At 40.3% G+C, this 17075-nt stretch overlaps 1 protein-coding gene across 3 annotated transcripts in view; it reads left to right on the forward strand.

The window, feature by feature from the left end:
* Trip11 (thyroid hormone receptor interactor 11) overlaps window positions 1–17075 on the forward strand; it is a 97134-nt gene that overhangs the window by 36682 nt on the left and 43377 nt on the right. For all 3 annotated transcript variants that reach the window (XM_045154811.1, XM_045154813.1, XM_045154812.1), the window contains 6 exons: window positions 2343–2383; window positions 2913–2999; window positions 4829–5041; window positions 6014–9034; window positions 15270–15410; window positions 16365–16558. In XM_045154811.1, coding sequence (XP_045010746.1) covers window positions 2343–2383; window positions 2913–2999; window positions 4829–5041; window positions 6014–9034; window positions 15270–15410; window positions 16365–16558 — 3697 coding nt within the window. The remainder of the gene's footprint in view (window positions 1–2342; window positions 2384–2912; window positions 3000–4828; window positions 5042–6013; window positions 9035–15269; window positions 15411–16364; window positions 16559–17075) is intronic.

The following is a 17075-nucleotide window of genomic DNA, read 5'->3' on the forward strand; positions in this document are numbered from 1 at the left end:
TGATTATAGAAGCCTGCTATAGCTTTTGGGTTTTACGTGGCATTTGTGTATTGAACTTGGGTACACCAGTTTTATTTATTTATTTATTATTTAATTATTGTGAAGTAGGGTCTCACTCTAGTTCACGCTAACCTGGAATTCACTCTTTAGTCTCAGGTTGGCCTTGAACTCATGGTGATCCTCCTTCTGCTGCCTCTTGAGTGCTGGGATTAAAGGCGTGTGCCACCATGCCTGACTTTTTTTTTTTAATTTTTTTTTTTTTTTGAGGCATGGTCTTGCTCTAGCCCAGGCTGACCTGGTATTCACTATGTAGTCTCAGGGTGGCCTTAAAACTCACAGAGATCCTCCTGCCTCTGTCTCCCAAGTGCTGGGATTAAAGGCTTATGCCACCTAGGTACACACAGTTTGAATGGTGAGAACTTTATCCACTGCACCATCTCCCTGGCCCTCTTTTATCCAGTTCTTAGTATATTGATTTCGTGCAGATGTTACTTTCTCTGGGGTACCTGCACTGCTACTCTTCTCCCCTCGTTTGGACTAGATGTTTACACTTTTTGATCTTAGGAGACTTGTGTTGTTTGCTGCATCACACTGTTTTAGAAAAATATATTTATTTGCAAAGAGAGTGACAGAATGAATGAAAATATGAATGGGCATGCCAAGGCCTCCAGTCACTGCAAATGAACCCCAGATACATGTGCCACTTTGTGCATCTGGTTTTACATAGCTACCAGGGAATTGAACCCAGGTCACTAGGCTTTGTAGGCAAACACCTTAACCACTGAGCCATCTCTCCAGCCCCTTATCACACTTTATTGTCATGATGTAGTCACTTGTTTTCCATCCTCTGAATTGGAGGCTTGTGGAGAATGAGGACTCATTGTCCATCCTGTTGTCTAGCTCTGGCTTTGTCATAAATGCTCAGTGTTTCCAGAGTGGGTGTTAAATGAATCATTTCAGCTGAGCTTACAGTATTCTGCCTCTCATTTCCTCTTCCAGAACCTCTGTTTTGTTTGTTTATTTAAAATATTTATTTGTTTATTTGAGAGAATGAGAGAGAAAGAGAAAATGAATGGGTGTGCCAAGGCCTCCTGCCACTGCCAACTCCGGATGCATGTGCTACCTTGTGCATCTGGCTTTACATGGGTATTCGGGTATCGAACCCAGGCAGGCTTGCAGCAAGTGACTTTTAACTGCTGAGACATCGCTACAGTTCCTTGTTTTATTTTGACAGCTTATGTATATGGTCTATTTTGATCATCAGAATCTCTATGATGAAAATGGATTATGCATTATTCATTTCTAGATTACTGAAGGCAGTTGGTAGATTATTGCTTTTCAGGTTTTTTCCACCAGTAATCTTAGACTGTATATATATTGTTTCTGGTTACCCAAGCTGAGTGACTCATTTCGAAGCATGGTTGTATTTTTATCAGGGTGATAAACTTATGACTTATCCAGAACACAATTATATTTCTTTCTTACATATTTTTTCCTCCTTTGTTTTTTTCGAGGTAGGGTTTCACTCTAGCCCAGGCTGACCTGGAATTGACTAGGTAGTCTCAGGGTGGCCTCAAACTCACGGTGATCCTCCCACTTACTGGCTAAAGGTGTGCACCACCATGCCCAGCTTCTTTCTTACACTTATTAAAAGAACTGGAACTGAGACAGGCGTGGTGGCACACGCATTTGATCCCAGCACTCGGGAGGCAGGGGTAGGAGGATCACCGTGAGTTTGAAGCCACTCTGAGACTACCTAGTCAATTCCAGGTCAGCCTGGGCTAGAGTGAAACCTTACCTTGAAAAACCAATAAAGAAAGAAAGGAAAGAAAGAAAGAAAGAAGGAAGGAAGGAAAGAAAGAAGGAAAGAAAGAAAGAGAGAGAACTGGAATTTGGTCTGAGGATGTATCTTGGTAGGTAGAGTGCCAGTCTCATGCACAAGGCTTTGGATTCCATCCTTAGCACCACATAAATGGCATGGCAGTGCACACCTGTAGTTCTGTACTTTGGAGGTGGAAGCAGGAAGACCAGGAGTTCAGGGTCATCTTTAGTTACACAGAGAATTAGAAGCCAGATTGGGCTTCATGATACCCTATCTATAATAGAAATACCCACAAAGAATTAGTTGTTAATATGATTTTAAACTTATGACTTCAGTATAGTCAAGATAAAAATGAAAATTGACAAAAATGGTTTTTTCACTCCAAACTGTCAGTGCTTACTAGTTGTGTTTATAAATATAGTTTGTTTTAATGGGGTTATACTTCTGAGTTTAATATGGGAGATAATTTTTAAAATATTCTAAGTAATTTTAATGTCAGATTCATTTTTTGTTTTTACAGATGCTGAAAATGAAATAATGAGACTAAGTAGTTTAAACCAGGTAAATTCATGTTATGGGAGAAAGTTTTGATTTATTGTGTTTGCTTATTTTATGTTTGTTTTTTTTTACAAATTCATGTCAACCTTATGATAGGAATTTTCAGTGGTCTTGCATATGCTAATTAATAAAACAAATTTTTGCACTGTGTATTAATGAAAACTAAAAAGGTACATAATTAATAAATGTAAATATATCTCTGTAGATTAATTTGACAAGTATAAAGCCAGGGAGTACATCCTATATCATAGTGAGGGATGTGTTTTGATTTTCCCTGGTTTCAGGGAGTTCTTTTTCTGTTAATTACAAATTATTTTATATGTTTATGTTTTCCACCTATAATAAAGAAGTCCTCTATAAGAATATCTAAACTGAGTGACTACTTCTAACCTGTCCAATGCCACATTCATCTAATCTTTATATATCACTAAGGAAATACTGAGTAGAAATACACAATTGTATAACTAGATTGCTATTTTTGTAACTTGGAAGTTTCGTGTTGTCTGAAAATACTGCTTTAACATTTTTGTAGGATAACAGTCTTGCTGAAGATAATCTGAAACTTAAAATGCAGGTCCAAGTTTTAGAAAATGAAAAGTCACTGTTGAGTCAAGAAAAGGTAGGTGCTATTTAAGTTGGACAGAATTAAAACGGCTGTGTGTTATGGTTCACAGCTAAGTGCCTGTTTATGCCAAAGGAGGATGTTTAGTTACAGAGTCTTTAGGGTCAGTTCGAGCTTTTTGCCAGGCCAAGTTGCAGTACCTGGGCAGCGAGAGTTGAGAGGCCAGTCAGAGTGTATAAGAAGAGATAGGCCAGCAGGCAGAGATAGGAGCAGAGCAGGTAGGCGGATCTGTCAGGCACAGGTGGTTCAGAAGTCTGGAGTGTGCACACTGCTTATGTGCCCCAGAGTGCGTCCGTTGTGGAGGACAAGGATTTCTTATGGATAAGATATAAAGACAATTTTGGGGATAGGAAAACAGGGTTGTTTTTTTTTTTTGTATATGCTGTAGCAGTATTTGGTAGACGAGAGAGGTGTGATATTTGTATCTTGGAATAATTTCTTGTCTATGACAGGAACTTAAATGTAGAATAATTGAAAGCTAGTATTAAGTTAAAGGCCAGTGTTTTAACTCAATTTAAATTCTTCATAATCACGGTGAAATAATTTTGATGTGTCGAGAACTGCCTACTTCTGAGATTTTTGAGAAAAAGACTAATAGATATGTTGGTAATTTCAGGTTTAAGAGAAATGAACCTAGTCTGTGCTTGAAAGGTGAAGGCAGGCATATTCTTCAGTTAAGAAAAGGTCTGTTCTGACAGAAGAAAGTAGAGTAACTTTCTTTTTTTTTTTTTGGTTTTTTTGAGGTAGGGTCTCACTCTGGTCCAGGCTGACCTGGAATTAACTCTGTAGTCTCAGGGTGGCCTTGAAACCACGGCGATCCTCCTACCTCTGCCTCCCGAGTGCTGGGATTAAAGGCGTGTGCCACCATGCCCGGCTCGTAACTTTCTTTTATAAGGAAATGAAGCCTTTATTTTTCTACTTAGAGGTGATCGTCTTTAGAGTGGATGAGTATTGATTTTCTATTTTTGTTTAATCTGGCTTTTAGTGGCTGGATGGTAGGTAGCAGAGTAAAGAGAGATGGGAGACTTGAGGCTTTTTGGAAAAGTTTATATGGCAGAGTGGGAATAAGGGCTATAGCTGTGAATGCTCCCTGCTGGAAAAGCTGTTGTATGAAAGGATGGAGCTAGAAGGCTACTTAGAGTTGTCATTGCTTGTCTATTGCTTGTTATGGAAAGTTTTGCTTGGCCGAGTGTGGTGGTGCATGCCTTTAATCCCATTATTTAGGAGGCAGAAGTAGGAGGATCACTGTGAGTTCAAGGCCATTCTAAGACTACATAGTGAATTCCAGGTCAGCCTAGAATGAAGTGAGACCCTACCTCAAAAAAAACCCAAAACGGTGGGGGAGAGGATTTATTGGATTAGCTTGGAGCTGCAGGTAAAATTGCACATGAATGAATGGTTTGGCTTGTTGAATTTTATATATCATTTTTGGGGTATTAGGCAACCATGTTTCCAATACAGAGTACTTAAAAGAGATCCTCAGGCTGCAGAGATGGCTTAGTGGTTAAGGTGCTTGCCTGCGAAGCCTTAGGACCCATGCTTGACTCACTGGATCCCACATAAGCTAGATCCACAAAAGGTGAGGCGAGCGGAAGGTTGCACGTGCCCGTGGTGGCGCAAGTGTCTGGAGTTTGATTACTGTGGCTGAGGCCCTGGTGTGCCTGAGCATTCTCTCTCCTTTCTCTGTGTGTCTCTCTCGCTTTCTCTAAAATAATTTAAAAAAAAAAGAGAGATACTCAAATGTTATTTACTTACGTGTGTGTGTTTAATCTAAAGTATCTGATTCAATTGACCATATGTACTACCTCCTGTCCTTGTCATTTAAGGAAGAACTTCAAATCTCACTTTCAAATTTGAGCAATGATTATGACATGATTAAAAGGACAACTGAGGGAGATGTGAATTTGGATTCAGAATTACGTGAATTAAGACTCAACTTGGAAGCAAAGGAACAAGAACTGAATCAGAGTATGAATGAAAAAGATATGCTGGTAGCTGAGTTAGAAGAATTGGACAGACAGAACCAAGAAGCTACAAAGGTAACATTACATTAATGATAGTGAGGCATGAGGCAGCACATTTGACTCAATAGACTGAACAGTAGATTAGCATACAGAAATAATGGATGTAATGTAGTTTAATATTTTAGCTCATTTATGTTCTAGTTGTGGAGACTTGACTTTCTGCAAATTGCTAATTAGGAAACTATGTTTTGGCTTTGCAGCCACATCATCTCAGTTGCAAGTATTCAGGTTTGCCTTTGTGAGGTGAGAACAAATGAGAATGCTGTTTCCATACATTTTATTTATAGAACCAGGCAGCAGGCCCTATTTGGTTGACTCATGCCATGATGTTGAAAAGTTGAGATACACAAATTAGCTGATTACCTTTGAGGGAGAGAGAATCGGCACACCAGGACCTCCAGGCACTGCAGTTGAACTCCAGATGCGTGTGCTACCTTGTGCACATGTGTCACCTTTTGTGCCCGCATCACCTTGTGCATCTGGCTTATGTGGGATCTGGAGAGTTGAACATGGGTCCTTAGGCTTTATAGGCAAGTGCCTTAACTGTTAAGCCATCTCTCCAGCCCTGGTTTTAAATTCTTTGTTTGTAATATTTTAATTTTTATTTATTAGCAAAAGAGGAAGGCAGAATGGGCATGTTAGGGCCTCTAGCCAGTAGAAACAAACTCCAGATGCATGTGCTGCCTTGTTTATCTGGCTTATGTGGGCACTGGAGAATCGAACCTGGGTCCCTAGGCTTTGCAGGTACATGCCTTACACACTATGCCATCTCTCCAGCCCTTTGGTTTTAAGTTCTTATTCCTAGGATGATGCATTTGAGTTTCTATAACATATTTGTAAAGAATTTTGTGAGAGATAGTGAAAGTTATTTTTTAGAAAGATAGAAAATATAATACTCTACTGTGTATGAAAATTTTCAAAATTTTCCTTAGTCACTAAAATGCGAAAATGTTATAAAATTACTATGCAAATTGATTTTTCTTTCAGCATGTGATTTTGATAAAAGATCAGCTGTCAAAACAACAAAGGGAAGGAGACAGTGTCATCCAGAAGCTGAAAGAAGACCTAGATGATGAGAAAAAGAGAGTCTGTCAACTCGAGGATGATAAAATGAACATTTCCAGAGAGTTAGACCTGCACAAAGAAAAGTTAGCTCACAGTGATGCGGTCTTAAATGATTTACATGTAACCAAGCAAAAGCTTGAAGATAAAATAGAAGATTTAACAGATCAGCTAAATGAATCACAGAAAAATAATTCCACTATCCAGAAGGAGAATTTTGAACTGAAGGAACACCTGAGACAAAATGAAGAGGAGTTGTCCAGAGTCCGGAGTGAGTTAATGCAGTCTGTCACTCAAGAATCTGGTAGTAATTTGATGGATGACTTGCTTCAAGAAAGAGATACTGAAATTAGATGCCTAAAGCAAAATCTTTCAGAAATAGAACAACTCAATGAAAATTTGAAGAAAGTTATTGTTAACCTCAAAGTGGAAAATCAAAAGTTGGTTGCAGCATGTGAGGATGTGAGACATCAGTTGGAAGAATCTCTTGCAGGTAACAATCAAATTTCTCTGGAAAAAGCCACCTTGGTGGAGAATATGAAGAGAGAAAAAGAACTTGTCGAAGCAGAATTGTGTCAGGCTGAAGAGAGGCTGCTGGAGGAAGCCAGCAAGCACAAGCAGGCTGTGGAGGAGCTGGCAAATGCCCGGAGCTTCAACACCTCCACCTTACAGCTGGAGCGTGAGCGGTTAAGTAAATTCAGTCAAGAAAAAGACTTTGAGATAGCAGGACTCAAGAAGAATATTGAGGAAATGGATATCGATCATAAAAAAACTAAGGAAATTTTGTCATCTAGTTTAGAAGAGCAGAAACGATTGACACAACTTATAAATGAGAAAGAAAATTTTATTGAAAAACTTAAAGAAAAAAGTTCAGAGCTGCAGGCGGAATTAGATCAGTGTGCTCAGGCCTTAGTCACAACGGAGGCATTAAGGAAGACCGTGGAGGAAAGGGACAGGAGTCTGGGGTCCATGAAGGAAGAGAACAACCACCTGCAGGAAGAGCTGGAGCGGCTCCGGGAGCAGCAGAGCAGAGCCGGGCCTGCGGCTGAGCCGAAACCCCTGGATGGCATCTCCGAGCTGGAAGCCGAGGTGTCACGGCTGCACATCATCAAAGACCATCTGGAAGAGGAGATTAAACAGCATCAAAAGACAATTGAAGACCAAAGCCAGAGGCAGGTTCAGCTGCTTCAGTCTTTGCGGGAGAAGAAGAAAGAAATGGATGAGTTCAGATGTCAGCATGAACAAATGAGCATCACACATACCCAGCTCTTTTTAGAAAAAGATGAGGAAATTAAGAATTTACAAAAAACAGTTGAACAAATAAAAGCCCAGTTGCATGAAGGAAGACAGACCATTCAAACAGAAAGTTCTGATATTTTTCAAGAAACAAAAGTTCAGAGCCTTCACATAGAAAATGGAAGTGAGAAGCATGATTTATCTAAAGCTGAAACCGAAAGGTTAATGAAAGGAATAAAAGAACGAGAGCTGGAGATTAAACTTCTCAATGAAAAGAATATATCTTTAACTAACCAAATTGATAAGCTATCCAAAGATGACATTGGTAAGCTCACTCAGATTATCCAACAGAAAGACCTGGAGATCCAAGCTCTCCATGCTACCATTTCTTCAGCTTCCTGCTCTCAGGATGTCGCTTGCCTTCAACAGGCCTATGCTAGGGAAAGAGACAGTGTAATGGCTATTTTGGATGAGAAAGCAAGGGAAAATAGCAAGCTGAAAACAGAGTATTACAAAGTATTGGATATAATTGCTGCTAAAGAAGCAGCCCTCATTAAGCTACAGGATGAGAATAAAAAATTGTCCACTAGATTTGAAAGTAGTAGCCAAGATATGTTTAGGGAAACTATTCAGAATTTATCACGCATCATTCGAGAAAAGGACATTGAAATAGATGGACTAAGTCAGAAATGTCAGACTCTACTGGCAGTTTTACAGACTTCTGGCACTGGTAGTGAGGTTGGGGGTGTTAATAGTAACCAGTTTGAGGAGCTCCTACAGGAACGAGATAAATTAAAACAGCAAGTAAAGAAAATGGAAGAGTGGAAACAGCAGGTGATGACCACTGTCCAAAATATGCAGCATGAGTCCGCCCAGCTTCAGGAAGAACTTCATCAACTTCAGGTTCAAGTTCTGGTGGACAGTGATAATAATTCTAAATTACAAGTAGACTATGCTGGCCTGATCCAAAGTTATGAGCAGAATGAAACCAAACTCAAAAACTTTGGGCAAGAATTAGCACAAGTTCAGCACAGCATAGGGCAGCTTTACAATACCAAGGACCTGCTTTTAGGAAAACTAGATATTATGTCACCCCAGTTGTCTTCTAGCTCCTCCCTCACCTCCCAGTCCACAGAATCCCGCAGAGCAAGTCCGTCTGAGGGATCACAGGAGTCTTCTCAATTGCTTCAACAAGAGGTAGATGACCTAAGAAAATCACTGCAGGAAAAAGATGCAACTATTAGAACGCTTCAGGAAAATAACCACAGGTTGTCAGATTCCATTGCTGCTTCCTCAGAGATAGAAAGAAAAGAACACAAACAAACAGATTCAGAAATTAAGCAGCTAAAGGAGAAGCAAGAGGTTTTACAAAACTTACTTAAGGAAAAAGACCTCTTAATCAAAGCCAAAAGTGACCAGCTACATTCTTCAAATGAAAATTTTACTAACAAAGTGAATGAAAATGAACTTTTGAGACAGGCAGTAACAAACCTGAAAGAGAGAATATTAATTTTAGAAATGGACATTTCTAAACTAAAGGGGGAAAATGAAAAAATAATAGAAACTTCCAGGGGAAAGGAAACAGAGTATCAAGCATTACAAGAGACTAACATGAAGTTTTCTATGATGCTTCGAGAAAAAGAGTATGAATTACATACAATGAAAGAGAAGGCTCTTACCTTTGAGCAACTATTAAAGGAAAAAGAGCAGGTATGTTCTTAGAGTATTACAGAAAGATACTGAAGGGGAAAGAGATTTTATTGCGTTAATTTTATTGATAGCATATTTGAAGAAGACTGTGAATTTGTTCATTCAGAAATACTTATCTCAGTTGGGTGTAGTGGTGCACGCCTTTAATCCCAGCACTGGGGAGGCAGAGGTAGAAGGATCATCTTGGAATTCAAGGCCACCCTGAGACTACATAGTAAATTCCAAGACAGCCTGGGATAGAGCAAGACCCTACCTTGTAAAATAAACAAACAAACAAAACAAAAAGAGCTGGAGAGATGGCTTAGTGGTTAAGGTGCTTGCCTGTGAAGCCTAAGGATCCATGTTCAATTTCCCTCCAGATCCCACATAAGCCACACACAAAAAGGCAATACAAACACAAGCACAAGGTCACACATGTGCACTAGATGTTGCAAGTGCCTGGAGTTCGATTGCAGTGGCTGAGGCCCTGGTGTGTCAATTCTGTCTGTCTTAAAAAAAGGAAAGAAATGGGCTGGAGAGATGGCTTAGTGGTTAAGCGCTTGCCTGTGAAGCCTAAGGACCCTGGTTTGAGGCTCAATTCCCCAGGACCCACGTTAGCCAGATGCACAAGGGGCGCATGCGTCTGGAGTTCGTTTGCAGTGGCTGGAAGCCCTGGCATGCCCATTCTCTCTATGCCTCTTTCTCTCTCTGTCTGTAGCTCTCAAATAAATAAATAAAAATTAAAAAAAAGATTTAAAAAAAGGGAAAGAAAGCCAGGTGTGGTGGAACATACATGCCTTTAATCCCAGCACTTGGGAGGCAGAGGTATGAGGATCACTGTGAATTCAAGGCCTCCCTGAGACTACATAGTGAATTCCAGGTCAGCCTGGGCTAGAGTGAGACCCTACCTCAAAAAAACAAAAAAAAAGAAAAGAAAAGAAATATTTATTTCAAGGTGTTATCATCAATTTAAATAAAATTTCCTCATAGTCATCTAGAAATTTCCTCAAATTATTAGGTATTTACAATTTTTAAAATTTTTGAGGTAGAGTCTCACTCTAGCCCAGGCTGACCTGGAATTCACTATGTAATCTCTGGGTGACCTCAAACTCATGGTGATCCTCCTACCTCTGCTTCCACGTGTGCCACCACACCCAGCTGGTATTTACAAATATTTTAATTAATTCTTTTTTTCCTCAATTTTTATTAACATCTTCCATGATTATAAAAAATATCCCATGGTAATACCCTTCCTCCTCCCGCTTTCTCCTTTGAAATTCTATTCTCTGTCATATCTCCTCCCCATTTCTGTCAGTCTCTTTTATTTTGATGTCATGATCTTTTCCTCCTCTTGTGATGGTCTTGTGTAGGTAGTGGCAGGCACTGTGAGGTCATGGATATCCAGGCCATTTTATGTCTGGAGGGAGCACATTGTAAGGAGTCCTACCATTCCTTTGGCTCTTACATTCTTTCCACCACCTCTTCCACATTAGACCCTGAGCCTTGGAAGATGTGATAGAGATATTATAGTACTGAGCACTCCGGTCACTTCTTTCCAGCACCATGATACCTTCTGAGTGGTTCCCAAGGTCACTGCCATCTGAAAAGAGAAGATTCTCTACCCCAAGTGAGAGTAACATTAACATAAGGGTATGAATATTAAGATAAGTGCTTACTGAGCAGTTTGATAAGCAAAGTATATACATTTATCCAGGCATCAGATGTTACATCTCTAGGGCTCATGACTACCCCTGTTTTAAATTTTCAGTATCAGGGAGGTATTCCCTCCCATGGAGCGGGCCTCCAGTCCAATTAGAGGGCAGTTGGTTTCCACCATGACAGACGTGTCACTATTGCACCCATTGGCTCATTTGGCCTGGCTGGCCAATTATAATGCTTGCAGTGTCCACTGTTGAGTATCTTCACTGGTGGTATCTCTTTCTCCCATTGAGCTGCATGTAGAATGGCTTCTTCCAGCTTTCTGTCAGCTGGTCTGCATGGAGGAGGTTTTCAGCTCAGGTCCAGCAGGATTTCTCAGTGACCTTGCAGCCCAAGTATGTGGAGTCTTCAGCAATAGGATCTTACCATCTATTCCTGGTGGGAAACCAAGGGCCTCGGCAATGGCCTATAATGTTTTGGGGGCATCAGGGATCTCCCTGGCTAACAACTCACTGGAAGGTATCCCATCCCTGGCACTGAAAATTTTCTAGCAAAGATCTATGGCTCCTGAGTGTTCCATTGTCCAAAACCGGTGGATTCCATATGATTTATTTATATCCTCTTAGATTTTGATTAGCCCTCTCTCCACCTTTCCTTTACTCACTTCCCCTGACCTCACTTTGGGCCTTTTCACCCCTGTTAATCTGTTTTTCTACTTACATATATACAATACCATCCTATTAAGTACCCTTCTCCCTTCTTTCTCTTCCCTTTATATCACTTTTTTAGCTTACTGGCCTCTGCTACTGAGTTTTTTCTTTGTCACACAGAAGCCCAATCAGCCCTAGCTAGGATCCACATACGAGAGAGAACATGTGGCACTGGGCTTTCTGGGCCTGGGTTATCTCCCTTAGTATAATCCTTTCCAGGTCCATCCATTTTTCTGCAAATTTCATAACTTCATTTTTCTTTACCGCTGAGTAGAACTCCATTGTATAAATGTGCCACATCTTCATTATCCACTCATCAGTTGAGGGACATCTAAGCTGGTTCCATTTCCCAGCTATTATAAATTGAGCAGCAATAAACATGGTTGAGCATGTACTTCTAAGGAAATGAGATGAGTCCTTAGGATATATGCCTAGGAGTGCTATAGCTGAGTCATATGGTAGATCAATTTTTAGCTGTCTTAGAAACCTGCACACTGATTTCCACAATGGCTGGACCAGATTGCATTCCCACCAACAGTGTAGAAGGGTTCCTCTTTTTCCACATCCCCACCAGCATTTATGATCATTTGTTTTCATGATGGTAGCCAATCTGACAGGAGTGAGATGGAATCTCAATGTAGTTTTAATCTGCATTTCCCTGATGACTAGGGATGTAGAACATTTTTTTAGATGCTTATACGCTATCTGAATTTCTTCTTTTGAGAGCTCTCTATTTAGCTCCATAGCCCATTTTTTAGTTGGCTTGTTTGATTTCTTATTGTTTAACTTTTCGAGTTCTTTGTATATCCTAGATACTAATCCTCTATCAGATATATAGCTGGCAAAGATTTTTTTCCCATTCTGTAGGTTGCTTCTTTGCTTTATTCACAGTGTCCTTTTTTTTTTTCTTTTCAAAAAATTTTTGTATTAACAACTTCCATGATTGGAAACAATATCCCATGGTAATGCCCTCCCTCCCACCACTTTCCCCTTTCAAACTCCATCATATCCCCTCCCCCTCTCAATCAGTCTCTCTTTTATTTTGATGTCATGATCTTTTCCTCCTTTCATTATGGTCTTGTGTAGGTGGTGTCAGACTATTCACAGTGTCCTTTGCAGTACAAAATCTTCGTAATTTCATGAGGTCCCAGTGGTTAATCTGTGGTTTTATTGCCTGAGTAATTTGGGTTATATTCAGAAAGTCTTTGCCAGGCCCAGTATGTTGAAGGGTTTCCCCTACCTTAGCAGTTTCAGCAAAGATATATTCTTTATAGAAGGAATTAAAACCTATTTAATTTCTCAAGCATTTGCACTTTTATTGTAAATTTAAAAAAAAACCTGAAAAACGATTTAAAAATACTGACCTCCTTACCCAAGAATGGGTAGTAAAAGTACCAAATGATTTTACATTTTGGTTTAAATGTTTATTTTGTCCTGGAAAGTGTTTTCATTGTTCACTTTTTTCCCCTTCTCTTTTTGCATGGGTGTGGTCTGTGTGCCTGTGTGTGTAGGTGCACACGTGTCTTCCTTTCTTGTGTTGCTCTCCACCTTGTTGTTACTGTTACTTTGAGGGAAAGGTCTCTAGCCCAGGCTGACTTGGAATTCACTGTACATTCTCAGAGTAGCCTCAAACTCACAGCCTGGCAAAGACTCTGGTCAGCAAGCTTGCAGAGCAACCTTTTACCATTGAGCCATGTCCCCTCTCTTTCTTTCTTTTTAAATTTGTATTTTTTGTTTGGGATAGAAAGATACACACAGAGAATGGGCATGACAGGGCCTGCCGTTGTTGCAAACAAATTCTAGATGCATGTTCCACCTTGTGCATCTGGCTTGTGTGGATCCTGAGCAATTGATACAGGCAAGTGCCTTAACTGCTAAGCCATCTCTCTAGCCTTCTTTCTTTCTTTTTTTTTTTTTTGGCTTTTCAAGGTGGGGGTCTCACTGTGGCCCAGGCTGACCTGGAATTCTCTATACAGTCTCAACTTGGCCTCAAACTCACAGCAGTCCTCTTACCTCTACCTCTTGAGTGCTGGGATTCAAGATGTATGCCACCACATGTAGGGGAGGGGGAGAAAGAGAGAGGAAGGGAATATGAATGAAAATATGAATGGACATGCCAGGGCCTTGGCTTTTGCAAGTGACCTTCAGATGTGTGTGCCACTTTATACATCTGGCTCTACTTGAGTACTAGGGAATCAAACTTGGGTTGTTAGGTTTTGCAGGCAAGCATTTTAACTGCTGAGCTATCTTCCAGCTCCCTTCTTCTCTTTCTTAAAGAAACAGTTTTTGACTTCCTAGGACTAAATATTCTCTTGCCTGAGCTTCTAAGTAGCTGTACTACAGGTGTGCACTACTGCACAGAGTAGGTGGATGGATGGATGTGCAGATGACAGACAGATAGACAGACAGAAAGAAATTGGAAGCTTTCCTGAAAACTTAAATACACAGATTCACATGATATGCATATTTAAAACAGAGAAAAGAATAATCTTTAAACAGCCAGACCATTTTTGTACTTTGTCTACTATTGTCTGAAATTCATGGTTCTACTCTTGCAGGAAGAGGTTGTCGTTTTTTTTATGCTATTAATACATTATACTTGGATGGAGTGCATTCAGAGTACATTTTCTTTACTGTCTAGCAAGACATAATTCCAAGGTTGTTAAATTGTTGCCAAAAAAATGTTCTATAAAAATAGACTATGTGAGCCGGAGAGATGGCTTAGCAGTTAAGGCATTTGGCTGCAAAGCCAAAGGGCCTCAGTTCAATTCCCTAGGACCCATGTAAGCCAGATGCACAAGGTGGCACATGAGTCTGGAGTTCGTGTGCAGTTGCTGGAGGCCCTGGTGCTCACTCACTCTCTCTCTTTCTTCTGCCTCTTTCCTTCTCTTGCTCTCTCAAATAAATAAAATTTTTAAAAAAGAAGAAAATTGAGAAAGCTGATTTATTTTTAAAAAAACAGACTATATGTATGTGGAACAACTTCTTTTTCCACTTGGAAACAACTTTTTTTTTTTAAAGAAGATCATTAAAATTTTTTTTGTTGTTTATTTTTATTTATTTGAGAGTGGCAGAGAGAGAACGAGGCAGAGAGAGAGAGAATGGGTGCACCAGTTTGGTGAGCATAGTATATACATTTAGCCAGACAGCCGCAGACGTTACACCCCTAGGGCTCATGACTACCCCTGTTGTGAGTTTTCAGTGTCAGGGATGTATTCCCTCCTGTGGAGTGGGCCTCCAGTCCAATTAGAGGGCAGTTGATTTCCACCATAACAGACATGTCACTATTGCACCGTTGGCTCATTTCAGTTTCCCTTATTGTTAACATTGCATTGGTATTACTATGCTACAGTTGGTAAAGCTGTTGAGCTGCTGTTGAAGGGTGACATGCTTGGTTGGGATCCCTCAGTGTTCACCAGATGTCCTTTTCCTGCCCAGGACACCATGTAGGACCCACATTATACCAGATGCCATGTATCCTTTAGCTCCTCTACACGGACAGTGCCTAAATTTTATTTATTTATTTATATTTATTTATTTATTATGTATTTGAGAGAGATGAGAAAGAGGCAGAGAGAGGGAGAGAATGGGTTCACCAGGGCCTCTAGCCACTGCAAGCAAATCCCAGTCACATACACCATCTTGTGCACCTGGCTTTATGTGGGTACTAGGGAATTGAATCTGGGTCTTTAGGCTTTGTAGGCAGGTGCCTTAAACACTAAGCCATCTCTGCAGCCCTACAGTGACAGTTTCTTAGAACTCCCTTGATTTTGTTAATTTTTATATATACTGTTTCTTAAAATCAATTATTTAATGTAGAGAATATCTTTTTCATATAATGTAATTTTCTTTAAGCTAAAGTTTTTTGTTGTTTTTGTTCCTAAAAGGGCAAGACAGGGGAGTTAAATCAACTTTTAAATGCAGTTAAATCAATGCAGGAGAAGACAGCTGAAACACAACAGGAGAGAGACCAAGTTGTGTTTGCCCTGAAGCAGAAGCAAATGGAAAACAGTTCCTTACAGAATGAGGTAAACTTTCAGGTTTCTTTTGTTTGTTTGTTTGGTTGGTTTTTTGAGATAGGATCTCACTCTAGCTCAGGGTGTCCTGGAATTCAGCATGCAGTCTCAGGCTGTCCTGGAACTCATAGGGATTTTCCTACCTCTGCCTCCTGAGTGCTGGGATTGAGGGCTTGCACCACCACACCCAGCTTTTGTATTTTGTTTCGTTTTTCGAGGTAGGGTATTGCTCTAGCCCAGGCTCACCTGGAATTCACTCTGGAGTTCCAGGCTGTCCTCAAACTCATGGCAATCCTCCTATTCTACCTCTTCAGGTAATGCGCCACCATGCCTGGCAAAGTAAACTTGCACTTTAAAAGAAACAATGGCTGAAACAATTTTTCGTAGTCTTCCTCTGATGTGCTCCAGTGTGATTTTTAATCTTTCAGGATGCATTTCATCTTATTTTTCAAAAGTGAAATCTATATCATATGTTAGGTATAAAAAACGTCTCATCCATAAAATATGAAAAAGGTGAGATTCACTGGAAAGGTAGTCTTCTATCATAAAGAGCCCAGTACTTCCATATAGTTCCATTTCTCATGATAGCCACAGCAAATGTGATCTTAGGATATTAAGATGATTTCAGGGGGTCTTTCCTAGCATAAATATGCTTTGTAATATGCTGCATTGATAAATTTACAACCAATATGTTTCAGTAATGGGGAAAGAATTGATAATTAAGTTGCTTAGCAGGGGGAGGGGGATGGGACAGGGATTGTGTAGAGGAAAAATTTTATTTTATTTTTATTTTTTTTTTCGAGGTAGGGTCTCACTCTGTTCCAGGCTGACCTGGAATTAACTATGTAGTCTCAGGGTGGCCTCGAACTCTCGATGATCCTCCCACCTCTGCCTCCCAAGTGCTGGGATTAAAGGCGTGCGCCACCACGCCCGGCTAGGAAAAATTTTAAAATGTCCTCTACCTAGGTTCAACACCTACGCGACAAAGAATCACGGTTAAACCAGGAGCTAGAGAGATTGCGTAACCACCTTTTAGAATCAGAAGCTTCTCATACCCGAGAAATTTTGGCTCTAGAAGATAGAGAGGCTAGCCTGAGGAAGAAGGTTGCAGTGCTGGAGGAGAAGCTGCTTTCGTCCTCCAATGCGATGGAAAACGCAAGGTAACTTCTGTTTTCTTTCTGGCGTTAATTTTAACCAAACACTTCTTGAGTGCCATACCCAGTAAGCAGTTTTCGTACTGGAGCTCATCTTCACAATTCATTATCTCATTTTATAGATGAGAAATTGAAGGTAAAGAGATTTACACCATTGCTGAAGGTCAGGAACATTGTGTGTAGTGGTGAGGGGTTTCTTATATTTGATTCTGGACTCTGTGTGGGGGGTGGGGTGGAGTGTGTACCAGGGATTCCTGCTGTAAACAAATACCAGATGCCTGTGCAGCTTTTTGTATCTATCTTATGTGGGTTTCTTGGGAATTGAACCCTGGCCATCAGGCTCTGCAAGCAGCTGTCTTCAGCTGCTGAACCATCTTCCCAGCCCCTGATTCTATAACTTTTTTTTTGTTTGTTTTTACTTTTTCTTTTTCTTTCTTTCTTTGAGAGCGACGGACAGAGAAAGAGGCAGATAGATAGATAGAGATTGGGCATACCAGGGCCTCTAGCCACTGCAAAGGAACTC

Source organism: Jaculus jaculus, chromosome 7 (genome assembly GCF_020740685.1).
Source record: "Jaculus jaculus isolate mJacJac1 chromosome 7, mJacJac1.mat.Y.cur, whole genome shotgun sequence".
NCBI classification, from domain to species: domain Eukaryota; kingdom Metazoa; phylum Chordata; class Mammalia; order Rodentia; family Dipodidae; genus Jaculus; species Jaculus jaculus.